This window comes from Ascaphus truei, chromosome 22 (genome assembly GCF_040206685.1).
Source record: "Ascaphus truei isolate aAscTru1 chromosome 22, aAscTru1.hap1, whole genome shotgun sequence".
Taxonomy (NCBI): Eukaryota; Metazoa; Chordata; class Amphibia; order Anura; family Ascaphidae; genus Ascaphus; species Ascaphus truei.
The window spans coordinates 6,569,036-6,588,871 of NC_134504.1; the positions used below are offsets into that span (position 1 = coordinate 6,569,036).

At 55.8% G+C, this 19,836-nt stretch overlaps 1 protein-coding gene across 1 annotated transcript; it reads left to right on the forward strand.

The window, feature by feature from the left end:
• The first annotated feature begins 4,339 nt into the window (after nt 1-4,339).
• GRIN2C (glutamate ionotropic receptor NMDA type subunit 2C) lies at nt 4,340-19,217 on the forward strand. Its single transcript, XM_075579809.1, is given in 13 exon segments — nt 4,340-4,446; nt 4,449-4,753; nt 5,185-5,771; nt 5,934-6,048; nt 6,621-6,832; nt 7,218-7,377; nt 7,599-7,752; nt 8,692-8,817; nt 8,974-9,203; nt 10,153-10,313; nt 11,278-11,465; nt 11,695-11,927; nt 13,721-19,217. Coding segments are annotated over 13 exon segments (3,600 nt in total). The 5' UTR covers nt 4,340-4,352; the 3' UTR covers nt 14,756-19,217.
• Nucleotides 19,218-19,836: the final 619 nt, after the last annotated feature.

Below are 19,836 nucleotides of genomic sequence, written 5' to 3' on the forward strand. Positions count from 1 at the left end.
CCCCAGTCTCCCCTATCTTCTGCTCTCCATCCCTGTCTCCTCTTTTATCCTCTCCATCCCTCTTCCTGTCTCCCCTCTCCATCCCTCTCTTCCTCAGTCTCCCCCTCTGTCCTCTACACCCCTCTCTTCCTCAGTCTCCCCCTCTCTCTTCTTCTCTCCTCTCCATCCCTCAGTCTCCCCTCTCCTCTCCATCCTTCTTTCTCAGTCTCCCCCTCTCCCCTCTCCACTCCTCTCTTTCTCAGTCTCCCCCCTCTCCCCTCTACATCCCTCTCTTCCTCAGTCTCCCCTCTCTCCTTTCCATCCTCAGTCCCCTCTCTCTTCTTCTCTCCTCTCCATCCCTCTCTTGCTCAGTCTCCCCCTCTCCCCTCTCCACCCCTCTTCCTCAGCCTCCCATCTCTCTCTTCTCCTCTCCGTCCCTCTGTCCCTCAGTCTCCCCCTCTCCTCTCCATCCCTCAGTCTCCCCTCTCTCCTCTCCGTCCCTCAGTCTCCCCCTCTCCTCTCCATCCATCCCTCAGTCTCCCCTCTCCTCTCCATCCCTCTCATTGCTCAGTCTCCCCCTCTCCCCTCTCCATCCACCTCTCTCCTCAGCCTCCCGTCTCTCTCTTCTCCTCTCCGTCCCTCTCCTCCCTGCCTCTCTCTTGCTGTATAAGCCCCCTCTCTCTGCCCACCCCCTCTCTCTCACCCGGCACACAGGCAGCAGGTGGCTCCGTGATATGAAGCAGTTCAAGCTGTAGAGCCCGGGGAAGTAAGACCGCAGCACCGCCCAGTGTGTCGGGTCCAGCTCCCGGGAGAGTCCAGTGTCCGAGCACCTGCAGGGCAGTGAGATGCGGGGACTCACCTGCTGCTGACCTCCCCACCCGGGGCAGATTCTGCTGCTGCCAGCCTCCCAGGATGCCCGGAACGGGGTAATATACAGGATTTGGCTCCAGTGGTTCTTCCTGCCCACAGAGTGGCACTTAACACCCCGAGCTGGGCAACCAGACAAGGAACTGCCCCCTGCACAGGGTATGCAGGAGGTGTTTGGATACACAGTGCCTCTATGGGTCAGCTACTGGACCAGGATTGCTTCTGAGGCAGCGTCACACTGTGCCGATTCTTGTGCTGGATGTCTTTTGGGTCTAGGCTGGTTCTGATGGTGGTGAAGTTTCTGGCAGAGCAGAATCTGGTTTGGTTCTGGTTATGACAGAGCAGGTTTGGGGTCAGGTGCTGACTCTGTCTGGACTCTGGTTTTGATTTGTGCTGGTTCTGGTCCAGTTGGCTCTGTTTGTGACACAACAGGACAGGTGCTGATTTGGTTCTGGCAGCATGGCTTTGGATCAGGAGGTGGCTCTGTCTGAGCTCTGGTTTTGGTTTGTTCTGGTTCCTGGTAGTGACAGAGTGGGCTTGGTTCTGGATTGTTCTGGTACTAGCAGAGCAGGTTTGGTTATTCTCTAGCTCAGTGTTTGCTGTGTCTGGGCTCTGGTTCTGTTGTATGATGTCAGTGTGACGTGTGCAGCTCACCGAGGAGTCACAGGATCGGCTGCCACATCCAGCCATAAATAATTCATGAGTCAACTAAAAATACCTCCCATTGTGGTGCCTTCTCTGTGACCCACACAGTGCCCCCCCCTATCCCACACAGTGCCCCCCCCCTATCCCACACAGTGCTCCCCCCCACCCCTATCCCACACAGTGCTCCCCCCTCCCCTATCCCACACAGTTCTCCCCCCTCTCCCCTATCCCACACAGTGCTCCCCCCCCTCCCCTATCCCACACAGTGCTCCCCCCTCCCCTATCCCACACAGTGCTCCCCCCACCCCTATCCCACACAGTGCTCCCCCCCTCCCCTATCCCACACAGTGCTCCCCCCCCATCCCACACAGTGCTCCCCCCATCCCCTATCCCACACAGTGCTCCCCCCCTCACCCTATCCCACACAGTGCTCCCCCCTCCCCTATCCCACACAGTGCTTCCCCCCCTCCCCTATCCCACACAGTGCTCCCCCCTCCCCTATCCCACACAGTGCTCCCCCCTCCCCTATCACACACAGTGCCCCCCCTCCCCTATCCCACACAGTGCCCCCTCCCCTATCACACACAGTGCCCCCCTCCCCTATCCCACACAGTGCTCCCCCCCACCCCTATCCCACACAGTGCTCCCCCTCCCCTATCCCACACAGTGCTCCCGCCCCCTCCCCTATCCCACACAGTGCTCCCCCCCACCCCTATCCCACACAGTGCTCCCCCCGCCTTCCCTATCCCACACAGTGCTCCCCCTCCCCTATCCCACACAGTGCTCCCCCCCACCCCTATCCCACACAGTGCTCCCCCCCTCCCCTATCCCACACAGTGCTCCCCCTTCCTTATCTTACACAGTGCTCCCCCTTCCCTATCCCACACAGTGCTCCCCCCCCACCCCTATCCCACACAGTGCTCCCCCCACCTCTATCCCACTCAGTGCTCCCCCCTCCCCTATCTCACACAGTGCTCCCCCCCTCCCTATCCCACACAGTGCCTCCCTTCCCCTATCCCACACAGTGCTCTCCCCCTCCCTATCCAACACAGTGCCTCCCTTCCCCTATCCCACACAGTGCTCTCCCCCTCCCTATCTCCACACAGTGCTCCCCCTCCCTATCCCACACAGTGCCTCCTTCCCCTATCCCACACAGTGCTCTCCCCCTCCCCTATCCCACACAGTGCTCCCCCCCACCCCTATCCCACACAGTGCTCCCCCTCACCCTTATCCCACACAGTGCTCTCCCCCTCCCCTATCCCACACAGTGCTCTCCCCCTCCCCTATCCCACACAGTGCTCCCCCCTCCCTATCCCACACAGTGCTCTCCCCCCTCCCCTATCCCACACAGTGCTCCCCCCTCCCTATCCCCACACAGTGCCTCCCTTCCCTATCCCACACAGTGCTCTCCCCCGCCCCTATCCCACACAGTGCTCCCCCCCTCCCCTATCCCACACAGTGCTCCCCCCCTCCCCTATCCCACACAGTGCTCCCCCCCTCCCCTATCCCACACAGTGCTCCCCCCTCCCCTATCCCACACAGTGCTCCCCCCCTCCCCTATCTCACACACACAGTGCTCCCCCCTCCTCTATCCCACACAGTGCTCCCCCCCTCCCCTATCCCACACAGTGCCTCCCTTCCCCTATCCCACACAGTGCTCCCCCCCCTCCCCCTATCCCACACAGTGCTCTCCCCCTCCCCTATCCCACACAGTGCTCCCCCCTCCCTATCCCACACAGTGCCTCCCTTCCCCTATCCCACACAGTGCTCCCCCCTCCCCTATCCCACACAGTGCTCCCCCCCTCCCCTATCTCACACACACAGTACTCCCCACTCCTCTATCCCACACAGTGCTCCCCCCCCCTCCCCTATCCCACACAGTGCTCCCCCCTCCCTATCCCCACACAGTGCTCCCCCCCTCCCCTATCTCACACACACAGTGCTCCCCCCCTCCTGTATCCCACACAGTGCTCCCCCCCTCCCCCTATCCCACACAGTGCTCCCCCCTCCCCTATCCCACACAGTGCTCCCCCCCTCCCCTATCTCACACAGTGCTCCCCCCCTCCCTATCCCCACACAGTGCCTCCCTTCCCCTATCCACACAGTGCTCCCCCTCCCCTTCCCACACAGTGCTCCCCCCCTCCCCTATCTCACACACACAGTACTCCCCCACTCCTCTATCCCCACACACAGTGCTCACCCCCCCTCCCCATATCCCACACAGTGCTCCCCCCCCCCCTCCCCTATCCCCACACAGTGCTCCCCCCTCCCCTATCCCACACACACAGTGCTGTCTCCTCCCTCTCCCCTCCTCCAGCCACCCTGAATATCACGTCCAGCTGCTCCCCCTGCTATATGCTTAAATGTGGAGGGTTTTTGTCACTTTTTTTACCCCACCATAACTTAACTAAGTGTGGTGAAACCTGTCCCTGCTTCAGTTTGCATAGCCAGCATAACTAACCCCACACTGATGAGAACCTGTCTGTGGGTGGGTTTACTGGCTATGCACCTTAAACTGGGTGTACATTTGCATGTCATTTCCCAGAATCCCTTGCTGCAGTGGAAGCACTGTATGCTGGGTGATAATGGGGAAAGGCAGGGTTGCAGACCTGTCTAAGACATGCAGGTGAGCCTACAGTAATATTTCCATTTGCTATATGATTTACTGTGGAGGGTTTTTGTCACTTTTTTCACCCACCATAACTTAACTAAATGTACACGCACACGCGCACGCACACGCACACGCACACGCACACGCACACTGTATTTAGGAGGTATATAGCTGTGGGGGTGAACATGAGGGATGGTTTTACAGGTCCCATCTCATTGTCCTATGTCCCTCTGCAGACTCCGACTGTGACATGTCCCTGGCTGCATTCCTTGGTTGGCTGCTCTTGGGGGTACTGGGCTGTGCCGCGGTGGTGATGGAGACGCTGCTGCCTCGTGCCGGGAGTCCGTGGTGAACGTGGCGCTGGTTTTCGGAGGCTCCTTCCAGCAGACGGAGCTGGTGGGACCCCTGACCCCAGATGGCTCCTTGTCCCTCCCTCTGGACATTCACATGGTCACCCTGCTGGTGAACGACAGCAGCCCCGGATCTCTCCTCCGCCAGCTGTGCCAGGCTCTGCGAGGAGCCCACGCGGTGGTGTTCCAGGACAATGTCGGCACAGAGGCCGTGGCCCAGATTCTGGACTTCATCTCTTCGCAGGCGCTCATTCCCATCATCAGCATTAGCGGAGGCTCCGCCGTGGTGCTGAGCCCAAAGGTGAGAGACGAGGGGAGGGCAAGGACCTGGCATGGACACAGTGTCACTGCTACGGTATCTCATTGGTGGGTGAGATGCTTCTCCAAAGGTGAGAGACGAGAGGAGGGCAAGGACCTGGCATGGACACAGTGTCACTGCTACGGTATCTCATTGGTGGGTGAGATGCTTCTCCAAAGGTGAGAGACGAGGGGAGGGCAAGGACCTGGCATGGACACAGTGTCACTGCTACGGTATCTCATTGGTGGGTGAGATGCTTCTCCAAAGATGGGGTGGGGGTTCAAATCCTCTAATAGTCATCCTACATCTGTATAATAAATAAGAATACTACATATTATTTATAACCTTTTGAGCGGCACATTCTGGGGGTACTTTTAAGTTGCTGTATCCAGGCCCTGGGTCTGAGGGTAACTTTCCTTCCTGTGGCCCCCCAGGAGCCTGGCTCCTCTTTCCTGCAGCTGGCAGCCTCAGTGGAGCAGCAGCTGGACGTGATATTCAAGGTGCTGGAGGAATATGACCTAGGCCCTTTCACTGTCATCACCAGCCACTACCCCGGTTACAGGCTCTTCCTGAGCACCGTCCGTTCCCTGTGCGAGGTCTTGCAGCCGGATTGGGGCCCCCCGGATGTGCTAACTCTGGAGCCTGGCGCCGGCCCCCAGAGGACACAGCGGGTGCTCCGACAGGTCTCTGCCCCAGTGCTACTGCTGTTCTGCTCACGGGAGGAGGCGGAGGAGTTATTCTCCATGGCAGGGGAGACCAGACTCCTGGGGCCAGGGCACGTCTGGATCGTGCCCAGCTTCACCATAGGGTCTCCAGAGCGGCCGGCTGACTCCTTCCCGGTAGGGCTGGTCAGCATGGTGACCAATGGCTGGAGAAGGAGCCTGCGGCAGAAGGTGCAAGACGGTGTGGCCGTGATCGCTGTGGGCGCCAAAAACTACCTTCTGAGCCACGGAGAGCTGCCCCACCTCGGGGGGACCTGCCTGACGCCCCCCCAACAACAGAGGAATGACACCCTTTACAGGTCAGAGGGTCAAGGATCGGCCCGTGTAGAACTCGTATCTCATCCGTCTATTCTCTCTCCTTCTCTTCTGTATATACATTTTCACTTGACACTATTTTTTCTCCTATGCGCTCTCGCCTTCATCTTCCTCCTCTCCTCGTCTCTCCACCTCCCTCCTCCCAGGCACATGCTGAATGTGGTTTGGCAGCAGAGGGACCTGTCCTTCAATGACCAGGGATTCCTGTTGCACCCGCCCATGCTGGTGATCACACTGAACCCTCAGCGCGTGTGGGAGGAGGTGAGAGTCAACGGTGGAGCTACCAGGTGTCCAGCATGTTGGGCCGCACTAGGGTCCCACCACCATTATGAGCCCCTCCCAGTCGAAACGCTGCTCTGGCAACTTATTTTAGCAGCTTGAACGGTGTCCCGACATTTCTAAAGGACCCCCACTCTGCCCACCCCCTCTTCGGGCCCTACCGGTGGCATAGGGCCTTACCCGGCCCATCCAGGTGGTCCTAACACAGAAGTTAGGCCCCACCAAAACCTGGGCCCAACTTCCGCAATCACCTCCTGGGTGGACTTCTGTTGCTGCCACTGCTGCGTAAGGAACCACACCATAGGTAGGGCCCAGGGGGACGAGGGGGGCTTGTTTAACTTGTCCCACCGATGACCGATTCCGCCCCAGGCGAGAGTCCCTTCCTGGGTGACACGGATGGAATGGAACTATGACCTACTGACGCCGCCACTCCCACCGCAGTGACATTGCTACAGAAAGACCCGTGTCACCCACAGCTTCCCTATTTAGATGACATCGTCACGCGCGTCACCTATTTGTCCCCTTCGTACCCGAGTATTGTCCCTGTGTCCCAGGTTGGCCAATGGGAGAGTGGCATTATCCGGATGAAGTACCCGGTGTGGCCGCGGTACGGAGCAGGTCAGCAGCGCATGGTGGACTCTCTTCACCTGACCGTTGCCACCCTGGAGGAGAGGCCATTTGTCATCGTCGAGAGCACGGACCCGGTGACAGGAGGCTGCATCCGGAACACAGTGCCCTGCCGAAAACAGAGCAACCTGACCCTGAGGTATGAGGAGGGGGTGGAGTGCAAGAGGGGAAGGGTATTTGGGTGAGGACGGTGAGGGGGTCAGGATTGGGCTGAAACTCCAATCACATAATAGAATAAATTGTGGCATGAACTCTATTCTCTTCACTCAGTGTCTGGTGCTCTAACCCCGGTCTTGTATTTTATGGGGGGTCACTTCATAGGGTAGTAGCATTAGAAGTGGGGGAAGTCATGGGGTGTCTTGTTACTCCCCACCCCTCTGCGTCTCTCCCACCAATCCTGGTTGCTCACCCTCCTCCCGTTGTTCTCCCTGTCCATCGTCCTGTGGCTTTCCCCCATCCCCTTCGTAATCTCCTCCCACTTCCCCCCTTTGTAGCTCACCCTCCCCCTCCGTGTCCCCCAGCAGTTCGGGGGACCCCTACTCAAAGCTGTGCTGTAAAGGATTCTGCATCGACATCCTAAAGAAGTTGGCCAAAACGGTGAAATTTTCCTACGATCTTTATCTGGTGACCAATGGGAAGCACGGGAAGCGTGTGCGAGGCGTGTGGAACGGGATGATCGGAGAGGTGAGAACACGGGGAGACTGTGTACGGCAGCAAATCCACCGCTAAATAGAATATCAGGGAACCCCCAACACATGGGATCTGGAACCCCAAGATATCTTGTGTATCAACACTTTCACCTGACCCGATCTTCTCTTCCCCTCCCCTTCTTTTTTCCCCCTCTCTCCCCCCCCTTTCTTCCTTCTCTTACTCTCTCCCCCCCTCCCCCCCACCCCCCACCTCAGGTGTATTACCAGCGCGCTCACCTTGCTATCGGTTCTCTTACTATTAATGAGGAGCGCTCAGAGATTGTGGATTTCTCTGTACCCTTCGTGGAGACCGGAATCAGTGTCCTGGTGTCACGTAGCAATGGGACTGTGTCTCCCTCCGCCTTCTTGGGTGAGACCCGCAGAGCGTTGCTTCATAACACTTCTCCGCAGAGCATTGCTCCTAGACCCCTTCCTTAGCAGAATTCGAAAACAATTCAGTTTGACGTCTTTCACCGGCCACCAACTAACAGGCTCCTGGTTGTATCTGTCTCACAATGCTACTATACTATCAGTAGTATACTACTACTATATTATCAGTAATAACGTCACTGTGCTGGACTCCTCATGATGACCCCAATGTGCCGAACTCCTCCTGACCTCAGTGCCGGGCTCCTCATGATGACCTCACAGTGCCAGGATACTTATGATGACCTCAGCATGTCGGGGTCCGCATGATGTCCTCACAGTGCCGGACTACTCATGACCTCACTACCGGGCTCCTCAGGATGACCTCACTGTGCCGGGCTCCTAATGATGACCTCACAGTGCTGGGCTCTTCATGATGACCTCACAGTGCCGGGCTCTTCATGATGACCTCACAGTGCCGGGCTCCTAATGATGACCTCACAGTGCCGGGCTCTTCATGATGTCCTCCCAGTGCCGGGCTCCTCAGGATGACCTCAGTGCCAGGCTCCTCAGGATGACCTCAGTGCCGGGCTCCTCATGATGACCTCACAGTGCCAGGCTCCTCAGGATGACCTCAGTGCCAGGCTCCTCAGGATGACCTCAGTGCCGGGCTCCTCATGATGACCTCACAGTGCCGGGCTCCTCATGATGACCTCACAGTGCCGGGCTCCTCATGATGACCTCACAGTGCCGGGCTCCTCATGATGACCTCACCGTGCCCCGCATGATGTCCTCACAGTGCCGGGCTCCTCATGATGACCTCACAGTGCCGGGCTCCTCATGATGACCTCACAGTGCCGGGCTCCTCATGATGACCTCTACGTGCCCCGCATGATGTCCTCACAGTGCCGGGCTCCTCATGATAATAGTCTCTCTCCCGCAGAGCCGTACAGTCCGGCCGTCTGGATGATGATGTTTGTCATGTGTCTCTCCGTGGTCGCGGTCACCGTCTTCATCTTTGAGTATCTCAGCCCCATGGGATACGACCGAGACCTGAGCAATGGAAAACGTGAGAGGGGAAGTGGGGAGGGAGAGAAAGGGAAACGGGGCAAGAGAGAGGACAGAATGGGGGAGGGAGAAGAATTAGATAGATGATCAAGAGAGAAAGATAGAAGAGAATTATGTGGGCAGAGTGAGTGTCACAGGAAATGTTGTGTCCCCTCAGGTTTGGGGGGTCCCAGCTTCACGGTTGGGAAGTCCCTCTGGCTGCTCTGGGCCCTGGTGTTTAATAACTCTGTTCCGAACCAGAACCCACGCGGCACCACCAGCAAGATCATGGTGCTGGTCTGGGCCTTCTTCGCTGTCATTTTCCTGGCCAGTTACACGGCGAACCTGGCTGCCTTCATGATCCAGGAGCAGTATATAGACACCGTGTCCGGCCTGAGCGACAGGAAGGTGAGAGCACGAGGGACCAACACAGACTGCTCTGCACGTTACAGACGACTCTGCGGGCATTGGATGGGTTAAATACATAGGGCCACATCTTCTAAGCCATCTTGTCCCATAGGACACACATCTTCGGGAGGCACCTCACGGTCTTCTCAAGTAAAGGAGCTTTCAAGTGTCTTCCATCTCCGGAAGATGTCTCTTGTGGCAGAAGACTGTTTAGTAGATATGGGCCATAGTCCTTAATGGTAGATACGTATTTCGTATCAATATTACCCCCCCCCCCCCCTGCCCTGTCCTCAGCATTAAGTCGCAGACTTGCGTTTGTTTACATTCTCTAGGAACGTTTCCCGTGTTTAAGGGAGAGCAGAAGGGTGGGAGGACACATTGGATTGTCCCTGGGAGGGAGAAGATAACCCAGATCCATTTCTCATTTTGTTGGTGATTAAGCCCTCATTAACACGTTGATCGTTAGCAAACTCAGGCCCACGCAGATTGGGAACTTCTTGTCTGTCGCTGCAGGATCACGAACGCTGATACGGGAAGGAGCAGTCTGGGGCTGGGGGGACATGGTGCTGGGGAGGGGGGGCAGTGGTGTTTTTTGGGGAGACATGGTGATGGGGTGGAGGGAGGTGGTGTTTGAGGGGACATGGTGCAGGGGGCAGGGTGGTGTTTTTTGTGGGATATGGTGCAAAGGGGGCAGGGTGGCGGTTTGGGGGGGGGAATGCTGGGGGGCAGTGTGGCAATTTTGGGGGAAAATAGTCCTAGGGGGCAGATTTGGGGGATATGGTGCTGGGGGGCAGTGTGGCAGTTTTAGAGGAAATGGTCCCGGGGGGGCAGTTTTGGGGGGATGGTGCTGGGGACAGTTTTGGAAGGGCAGTGTGTGACGGTTGACGGGGATGGTACTGGGGGGCAATGTGACGGTTTCGGGGTATCACCGGTCTCTCTGTCCCGGCAGTTCCAGAAGCCCCAGGAGCAATATCCCCCATTCCGATTTGGGACTGTCCCCAACGGCAGCACGGAGAGAAACATCCGCAGCAACTACCCCGACATGCACAGTCACATGGTACGCTACAATCAGCGCTCGGTGGAGGACGCTCTCTCCAGCTTAAAGACGGGGTGTGTACTCCCCCCCCCCCTCCCTACTTCCCCCTGAAACCCCCTCAGTGCCCGAGAGAGGCAGCGGAGAGACCAGTGAGGGCTGCAATATTACCCGTCCTGGTACGGGCCATGCATGTCCTCCACCTGTGGGGAAGAACAAAAGCAGGTTGCACTCAAAAGGAACCTTCTGATTAAGCCCTATATGGGCGTAAGTATAGGATTTTTGGGAGGTGGGGTACATACCCTTGGCAGAGCGGGCAGAAACACCCGAGACGTTGGATACAACGCCACCGTTTATATCTCTACTTATGCCCAATGTAGGGCTGCATCAGAAACGTTCCCGTTGAGTGTGTGACTGGCATTTGTCCTCCAACATGAACGAGGAGGGTGCCTCTTCCAGTCCAAAAAATATTGGGGGCCCTTATGTTGCGCTCACGCAGTTTTGGGGGTTCTGAACACCTTCCCGTGTGCGGCCGGCTCTGCGGAGCCTGAAGGTACAGGGGAGAGTGGGGTTAGGGTGAGGACCTCCTTATGCATGCGAGAGGGTTTGGAACTGGGGCTTCCTGGAGGTCAGTAAACGATCGTCGGTCTTCTCTTGTTAGAGGAAACGCCATTGGATCCATTAACTTAACCTGTGCCGACACTGTAACCTTGACTGACCTCTGTGTCGCAGCTTGACCCGCTTGTAACCTCTTGACCTTTCTGTAACTCTTGACCCAGGGTTGGCCAACTCCAGTCTTCAAGGGCCACCAACAGGTCAGCTTTTCAGGATATCCCTGCGTCAGCACGGGTGGCTCAATCAGTGGCTCAGTCATAATGACTGATCTGTGCTGAAGCAGGGATATCCCCAATACCTGGCCTGTTGGTGGCCCTTGAGGACTGCGGTCGGCCACCCATGCCCTTGACCCTCGCCTCTTTGTGTGCCCATGAAGTGGCCCAGTCACCGCTGACCTCTCTGTAACCTTGCTGTGAACTCCGATAGGAAGCTGGAAGCCTTCATCTACGACGCTGCGGTGCTGAACTACATGGCGGGGAAGGACGAGGGCTGCAAGCTGGTGACCATCGGCAGCGGCAAAGTGTTCGCCACCACGGGCTACGGCATAGCGCTGCAGAAGAACTCGCGCTGGAAGCGCCCCATCGACCTTGCGCTGCTGCAGTTCCTGGGGGACGGTATGTACCCCAAATCTGTGCAACTAAGTCAGTGATTGGCTGCCAGCAGGGTAAGGGTGCTGCTCACTGATTGGCTGTCAGTGATTGGCTGTCAGGGTGCTCCTCAGTGATTGGCTACCAGGGTAAGGGATGCTACTAAGTGATTGGCTGTCAGGGTTAGGGGTGCTGCGCAGTGATTGGTCATCTGGATAGATAATGCAGCTCAGGAATTGGCTGCTTTGTCCCTCAGGGGACACTCAGAGGCTGGAGACGGTGTGGCTGTCGGGGATCTGTCAGAATGAGAAGAACGAAGCGGTCAGCAGCAAGCTGGACATCGATAACATGGCCGGAGTCTTCTACATGCTGCTGGTGGCAATGGGGCTGAGCCTGCTGGTCTTCTCCTGGGAGCACCTGGTGTACTGGAGGATGAGACACTGTGTGCCCAGCGCGTGCGGAGAGCAGGGTCTGCTGGGGGTCAGCCGGGTGAGACGGAAGGGAGAACAGAGAGGGTGTGAGATGGAGACGGTGTGAGAGAGAGCGAGGGGTAAGATAGGGGTGAGAGAGAGCGGGGTGAGAGAGGAAGGGACAGGGTGAGGGAGGAAGGGAGAACAGAGAGGGTGTGAGAGGGAGAGGGTGTGAGAGAGAGCGAGGGGTAAGATAGGGGTGAGGGAGAGCGGGGTGAGAGGAAGGGAGAGGGTGAGAGAGGAAGGTAGAGAGGGTGTGAGTGAGGAGGTTTGAGAGGGGGAGAGAGAAAGGTAGAGGGTGTGAGAGGGAGTGAGACTAGAGGATGTGATAAGGGAAAACAGAGTGTGTGAGAGGGAGAGCGAGGGTGAGAGTTCAGAGCTTGCAGGGGGGTGAGAGACACAGAGCAGTCAGAGGATCTGCTCACTAAGCGGCATAAATCAGTAATGAGCATTAAGTCCCTGTGCAGTACATTTTAACAATTTGACCACACCTGGCCAGGGGGCACACAGGGTGTGGTCAGGGGGCACGCAGGGTGTGGTCAGGGGGCACGCAGGGTGTGGTCGGGGGGCACGCAGGGTGTGGTCGGGGGGCACGCAGGGTGTGGTCAGGGGGCATGCAGGGTGTGGTCTGGGGGGCACTCGGGGTGTGGTCGGGGGGCACGCGGGGTGTGGTCGGGGGGCACGCGGGGTGTGGTCGGGGGGCACACGGGGTGTGGTCGGGGGGCACGCAGGGTGTGGTCGGTGCACGTCTCTCTCACCTTCTGTCTCTCACACTCCTGTCTCTCTCTCACACTCTCCTGTCTCTCTCTCACACTCTCCTGTCTCTCTCTCACACTCTCCTGTCTCTCTCACACTCTCCTGTCTCTCTCTCTCACACTCTCCTGTCTCTCTCTCACACTCTCCTGTCTCTCTTACACCTCCTGTCTCTCTCACTCTCCTGTCTCTCTCACACTCTCCTGTCTCTCACACCTCCTGTCTCTCTCTCTCACCTCGTCTCTCTCTCTCACCTCCTGTCTCTCTCTCTCACCTCCTGTCTCTCTCTCTCACCTCCTGTCTCTCTCTCTCACCTCCTGTCTCTCTCTCTCACCTCCTGTCTCTCTCTCTCACCTCCTGTCTCTCTCTCACACCTCCTGTCTCTCTCACTCTCCTGTCTCTCTCACTCTCCTGTCTCTCTCACTCTCCTGTCTCTCTCACACCTCCTGTCTCTCTCACACCTCCTGTCTCTCTCACTCTCCTGTCTCTCTCACACCTCCTGTCTCTCTCACTCTCCTGTCTCTCTCACTCTCCTGTCTCTCTCACTCTCCTGTCTCTCTCACACCTCCTGTCTCTCTCACACCTCCTGTCTCTCTCACACTCTCCTGTCTCTCTCACACTCTCCTGTCTCTCTCTCACCTCCTGTCTCTCTCTCACCTCCTGTCTCTCTCACACCTCCTGTCTCTCTCACACCTCCTGTCTCTCTCACTCTCCTGGCTCTCTCACACCTCCTCTCTCTCTCTCTCTCTCACCTCCTGTCTCTCTCTCGCACCTCCTGTCTCTCTCTCGCACTCTCCTGTCTCTCTCTCGCACTCTCCTGTCTCTCTCTCTCACCTCCTGTCTCTCTCTCTCACCTCCTGTCTCTCTCACACCTCCTCTCTCTCACACCTCCTCTCTCTCTCTCCTGTCTCTCTCACACCTCCTGTCTCTCACACCTCCTGTCTCTCTCACACCTCCTCTCTCTCACTCTCCTGTCTCTCTCACACCTCCTGTCTCTCTCACACCTCCTGTCTCTCTCACACCTCCTCTCTCTCACACCTCCTCTCTCTCTCCTCTCAGGGGATTTACAGCTGCTTTCGCGGTGTCCAGAGTCCGTCTTGCGGCCCCCGATGCCCGGACCCCGACGTGACCGGGACCCCGGTCCCAGTGAATGTTCTGAGGGTCCTGCAGACGGCGCGGGACCTGGTCTCCACCTCGGGGGTGGGGGGTTCGCTGGAGAACGCTTCCCACGCCCTGCGCACCTGGAGGCAGCGGAGTGAGAGCCTGCAGGCGGCCTTCTCACCGCAGGGACTCCCGCCGCAGCTGCTGGAAAGCACGACATCCCCTAACCGGGGGGCCATCAGACCTGGGGGGCCCTTGCCTCCCCCCTTACCACTGTCCCCGCTGGCTCTGTACCCCCCGCTGCGCGACGAAGACCCCCAGCCGGGTTTGAACTCCTTGCGCCCCAACCCTCAGGCTGACGCACCCCCCTCCCCAAGAATAAAAGCCCCAGAGTCCTCCTTGGCACAGAACGGGGGTGGGGGGCTGAGCACCGGCTCCCACGTCGCGGCGAGCAGGTGGGATTCCCCACAGCGACCTCCCACCCCCTCCCCCACAGGTGCAGCCCCCTCTTGCAGAGCCCGTTCCCAGAACCCCCATCCGGGGCGACCATTCAATGACCCCCGAGAGATGAGGGGCCTGCAAGGTGAGGAGTGGTTGGCGCACCCGAGGTGTTGGGGACCCCCTCACTGCCCTCTCTCACCGGCCCCGCACTCCTGCCCTCTGTGTCAGGGAAGCCACAGGGGCCGCAGGAGGGTCCGTCGGGCCGTGCATCTGCCCCCTCACCCCGAGGCCTGTCTGCGGGGGGCCGTGACCCCACTCCGAACGCCTGCCACCTTGCCCCACAGAGACTCCGGGGTCCGCCACACCCCGGGACCCCTCCTCAGCGTGGCATCTTTGGGACGGACTGTGCACTACACACAAATAAGGGGCCCGGGGGACGCCTCCCCAACCCCCCAAAGGACATTTAGGGGCATCTGCCGAGGGGGTGAGAGAACAGGGAACCCCCAACTGGCCGAGGCCTGGAAGAGAATCAGCTGGGAGTCAGAGGTGTGAGGTCAGAGGTCAGGCAGGGCCATCGGTTTACAAGATGTGGCGACGAGCCAGAGGCCAGGACTGGACACAGCTCTGCAGGGAGGTGAGGACAGAGCACTGCCCAGGTACAGGGTGTATATACCGATATAGAGGTATGTATACACATCCAGGGAGTGTATATATACACACACACAACACAATATAGAGGGTTGTATATACATACAGGGAGTATATCTCAATATAGAGTGTGTACACATACATTGGGTATATACGCCGATATAGAGGGGTGTATACACATACGAGAGTCCTGTTTATATACACAGTTAGTGGCGTGTGCTGACCCTTTAATCTCTGGGCTGTAAGTGTCCCCATAATGTCACTGTGTCACAGTGAGTGTATAAACGTGGAACGGTCACTGCTACTTCACTTGTCAATCACTGGTGGTCTTCCACAAGGAAACACACAGCTATCTGTCACAGGAAACACACAGCTATCTGTCACATGGCTCCTGTTACCCCAATGCAATATTTGCACACACAGCTATCTCTCACCTCAAGGCTGGATTTGTCCTTGGTCCTGACAGAGGGGGGTGGGGGGGGGAGGAGCGATAAGATCGCATTTGCATATCTTATTTATATGCTAATTAGGGGTGAGGAAGCTGTACTAGCGGGAATAGCAGGGTGCGAGTGTGTAGAGCAGAGTTTTTCTATAGGAACCCTATAATTATATTGTGAAATTCTGTGGAACCCCAACCCTCTCTAATAGCGCGTCTGAGATCAGATGCATTGTAAGGAACCCCAACCCTCTCTAATAGCGCGCCTGAGATCAGATGCATTGTAAGGAACCCCAACCCTCTCTAATAGCGCGTCCGAGATCAGATGCATTGTAAGGAACCCCAACCCTCTCTAATAGCGCGTCTGAGAACAGATGCATTGTAAGGAACCCCAACCCTCCCTAATAGCGCGTCTGAGATCAGATGCATTGTAAGGAACCCCAACCCTCCCTAATAGCGCGTCTGAGATCAGATGCATTGTAAGGAACCCCAACCCTCCCTAATAGCGCGTCTGAGATCAGATGCATTGTAAGGAACCCCAACCCTCTCCAACAGTGCGTCTGAGATCAGATGCATTGTATGGAACCCCGACCCTCTCTAATAGCGCGTCTGAGATCAGATGCATTGTAAGGAACCCCGACCCTCTCTAATAGCGCGTCTGAGATCAGATGCATTGTAAGGAACCCCAACCCTCTCTAATAGTGCGTCTGAGATCAGAGGCATTGTAAATTCTTCTGTATTTGGTACAGTTTTCAAATGAGCTAAAAATTGCAGGGACCCCTGTATGGGCCGCCGGTAGAAAAACACGTGCAGAGCGTGCGGGGAAGGAGGGTAGTGTTAGTATGCAGAGTGCAGGACCTCAGTATGAATGTGTGCAGGATGAGTCTGAAGGGTGCAGTGTGTGTGTGTGTGTGCGGGTATATGTGGAGTGTGTGCAGGATGCAGGGCGAGTGTATAATGTAGTGGTGTGTGTGTGTGTGTGTGTGTGAATGTGCAGTGTTAGTATGCAGAGTGCAGGATGAGTCTGAAGGGTGCAGTGTGTGTGTGGGTGTATGTGCGGTGAGTGTGGAGTGTGTGCATGATGCAGGGCGAGTGTATAGTGTAGTGGTGTGTGTGTGTGTGTGAATGTACAGTGTTAGTATAGTGTGTGTGTGGTGTGAGTATACAGGGTGCCGTGTTGAGTGTGCAGTATGCAGCGTGTGTTGTGGTTTGCAGGACGCAGGGCGAGTGTTCAGTGGGTGTTGTGTGTGCAGTGTTAGTGTGTTGTGTATCATGCAGTGTAAAGCACGGAGGGAGGTGGGATGCTGCATTTAAATGTGTAGGGGTTAATACTGAACCCCTCACCCCCGAATTACACCTCGTACAATGATCATCAGCGTTGGCAAATATAAGAATCTGCTCCCCCGCAGAGCTTACTATCTAATGCTCGGGGCACAGGGGGGTGAAGTGACTCGCTGAAGGTCACAAGGAGTGGATACTGGGGTTCAGAATGGGGTTCTCCCACTTCAGAGGCAGTGAGGTGTTACTAGTCTACTGCCACATGGGGCAATAATAAAATACGCTGCAACGCACAAGAAGGGCGAGCGGTGAATTAATCCATACTAATGTCTATGCACATGGGATACCCCCACCTCACCCCCCACGTCTCCCCTGTGGGGAGGGGGAGTGTGGGCCAGCGGACTGCGGAGGTACCGTCTCCTTATCACTGGGAAGGTCACCTTCGTCAGAATTAGGCAGCCGGCCATATGGTTCCTCGGAAAGACTGTCTGATTCTACTTCAATTATATTACACACACGCGCAGCTCAGACACAGGACACGGGGACGCCGTGACACTGACTGACAGGACACGAGGACGCCCTGTCCCCTGTGTGTGACAATGACTGAGACAGGACACCGTCTCCATGTGTGTGACACTGACTGACAGGACACGAGGACGCCCTGTCCCTGTGTGTGACAATGACTGAGACAGGACACCGTCTCCATGTGTGTGACACTGACTAACAGGACACGAGGACGCCCTGTCCCTGTGTGTGACAATGACTGAGACAGGACACCGTCTCCATGTGTGTGACACTGACTGACAGGACACGAGGACGCCCTGTCCCTGTGTGTGACAATGACTGAGACAGGACACCGTCTCCATGTGTGTGACACTGACTGACAGGACACGAGGACGCCCTGTGCCTGTGTGTGACAATGACTGAGACAGGACACCGTCTCCATGTGTGTGTGACACTGACTGACAGGACACGAGGACGCCCTGTCCCTGTGTGTGACAATGACTGAGACAGGACACCGTCTCCATGTGTGTGACACTGACTGACAGGACACGAGGACGCCCTGTCCCTGTGTGTGACAATGACTGAGACAGGACACCGTCTCCATGTGTGTGACACTGACTGACAGGACACGAGGACACCCTGTCCCTGTGTGTGACAATGACTGAGACAGGACACCGTCTCCATGTGTGTGACACTGACTGACAGGACACGAGGACGCCCTGTCCCCTGTGTGTGACAATGACTGAGACAGGACACCATCTCCATGTGTGTGACACTGACAGGCTTAGGGACCCTCTCTCCTGTGTGTGTGACACTGACAGACTGAGGGAGCCCCTCTCGTGTGTGTGTGTGTGACACTGACAGACTGAGGGAGCCCCTCTCCTGTGTGTGTGTGTGACACTGACAGACTGAGGGAGCCGTGTGTGTGACACTGACAGACTGAGGGAGCCGTGTGTGTGACACTGACAGACTGAGGGAGCCTCTCTCCTGTGTGTGTGACACTGACAGACTGAGGGATCCTCTCTCCTGTGTGTGTGACACTGACAGACTGAGGGAGCCTCTCTCCTGTGTGTGTGACACTGACAGACTGAGGGAGCCTCTCTCCTGTGTGTGTGACACTGACAGACTGAGGGATGCAGTATTTTAATAATCTGACATACAAAAGGTTTTCTGTGTTTGTCTAGAAGTGGAGTTATCTATGAACAAACCTGATCTGTGATTGTGGAGGGGATTAAACCCCTAGATTATTTTTGACAGTGGAAATAAGTACAGCCCTTTTTATGCGCCTTAAAATAAATTCCTCAAGTGATCTGGGTAACGCCAGAGGGTGTGGCCAGGAAGACATCCCACATGTCCGTGTAAGTTTACTAAATACAAGATATCCTGGATCTGATACGATTCGCAAAAAGAACAAATATATCTTAATAACATTTGCGATCAGACGAATGAAATGATGCCAAGCAATCCATGACTGTGAGGACGCAAAGGTTAGATATTTGTTTCCTCCCCGAAATTTAGAAGTAGCCCAGTGCAGAATAATCTCTTTGCCTGTGAAAAACTCATGCGAATGCGACGAGGGGGGTGACAATATTCTAGGGGTTCCGGGGATAGAGTTATAAGACATTATGTTCTAAGGGAGAAAACAAAGAGGACTTCTTTATTTTGCTATACAATTGATACACGTTGTATCATCACCTTCCCTTTTAGCACTAGCACTCTACACTTATTTTCTTTCAATATTATGTTCTGAGGCATATTTAAAAAAAAAAAAAAAAGGCTATTTTCTGTCCTTAAACCGTAAAAATGTCACTAGCGATTGAGGGGGGAGATAGAGACATGCCCAGACTGTGGTCTTATTCAGTTCCAAGGCAGGGATTTTTAGGATAAAAACCATGCATTTGGGATATGCGTTTAGAATTCAACAAGGTGTGTTTTTATGCAAACAACACACCTGAATAATGATCTTCCATCCTCTAAAGTCCTTCTTTGGGAGGCGACGGTTGTGGTGCGTTTGTAATTTATAGGTTCTCCGTTTGACCCTTTTATTTGATGAAACTGTCTGCCTATATCGTGCTGTATTTATTGTAACATTTTTTTATGTAACTACACACTGTGCTACGTTTGTATATTAAATATAAAATGTTTTAAGTATTGTCTTTGGGCCCTGAATGAACGCTTTACCGAAGGGAACTGCATTTCCGGACACATTATACAACAATAAAAACAGAAAGGCCCAGCGCAACATACAAAGTGACACAACATGTAGTACAATATTTCGTTTTTGTGTGTTAATCCTATTTTTCCTAGTAGATGGGACCAAGGACCTCTAGCGGTAAGATTTTTTTTTATATCCTTGGTGGTGGCAGCTCCTTTAAGGTTATGTTTGTGACGGATTGAGGGAGGGATTACTCATTTTTGGGGGCCTGCGGGGAGATCCGTGCATCAGCGGGATAGCGGTGTGTATTAACCTTTGTCATGTACACAAGTTACGTGTTCACAGGCGTGCCATTCGTGACAGCCCCTCTCCTGTGTGTGTGACACTGACAGACTGAGGGAACCCCTCTCCTGTGTGTGTGTGTGTGTGTGTGTGTGTGTGTGTGTGACACCGGCAGACTGAGGGACCCTCTCCTGTGTGTGTGTGACACTGACAGACTGAGGGAGCCCCTCCTGTGTGTGTGACACTGACAGACTGAGGGAGCCCCTCTCCTGTGTGTGTGACACCGACAGACTGAGGGAGCCCTTCTCCTGTGTGTGTGTGTGTGTGTGT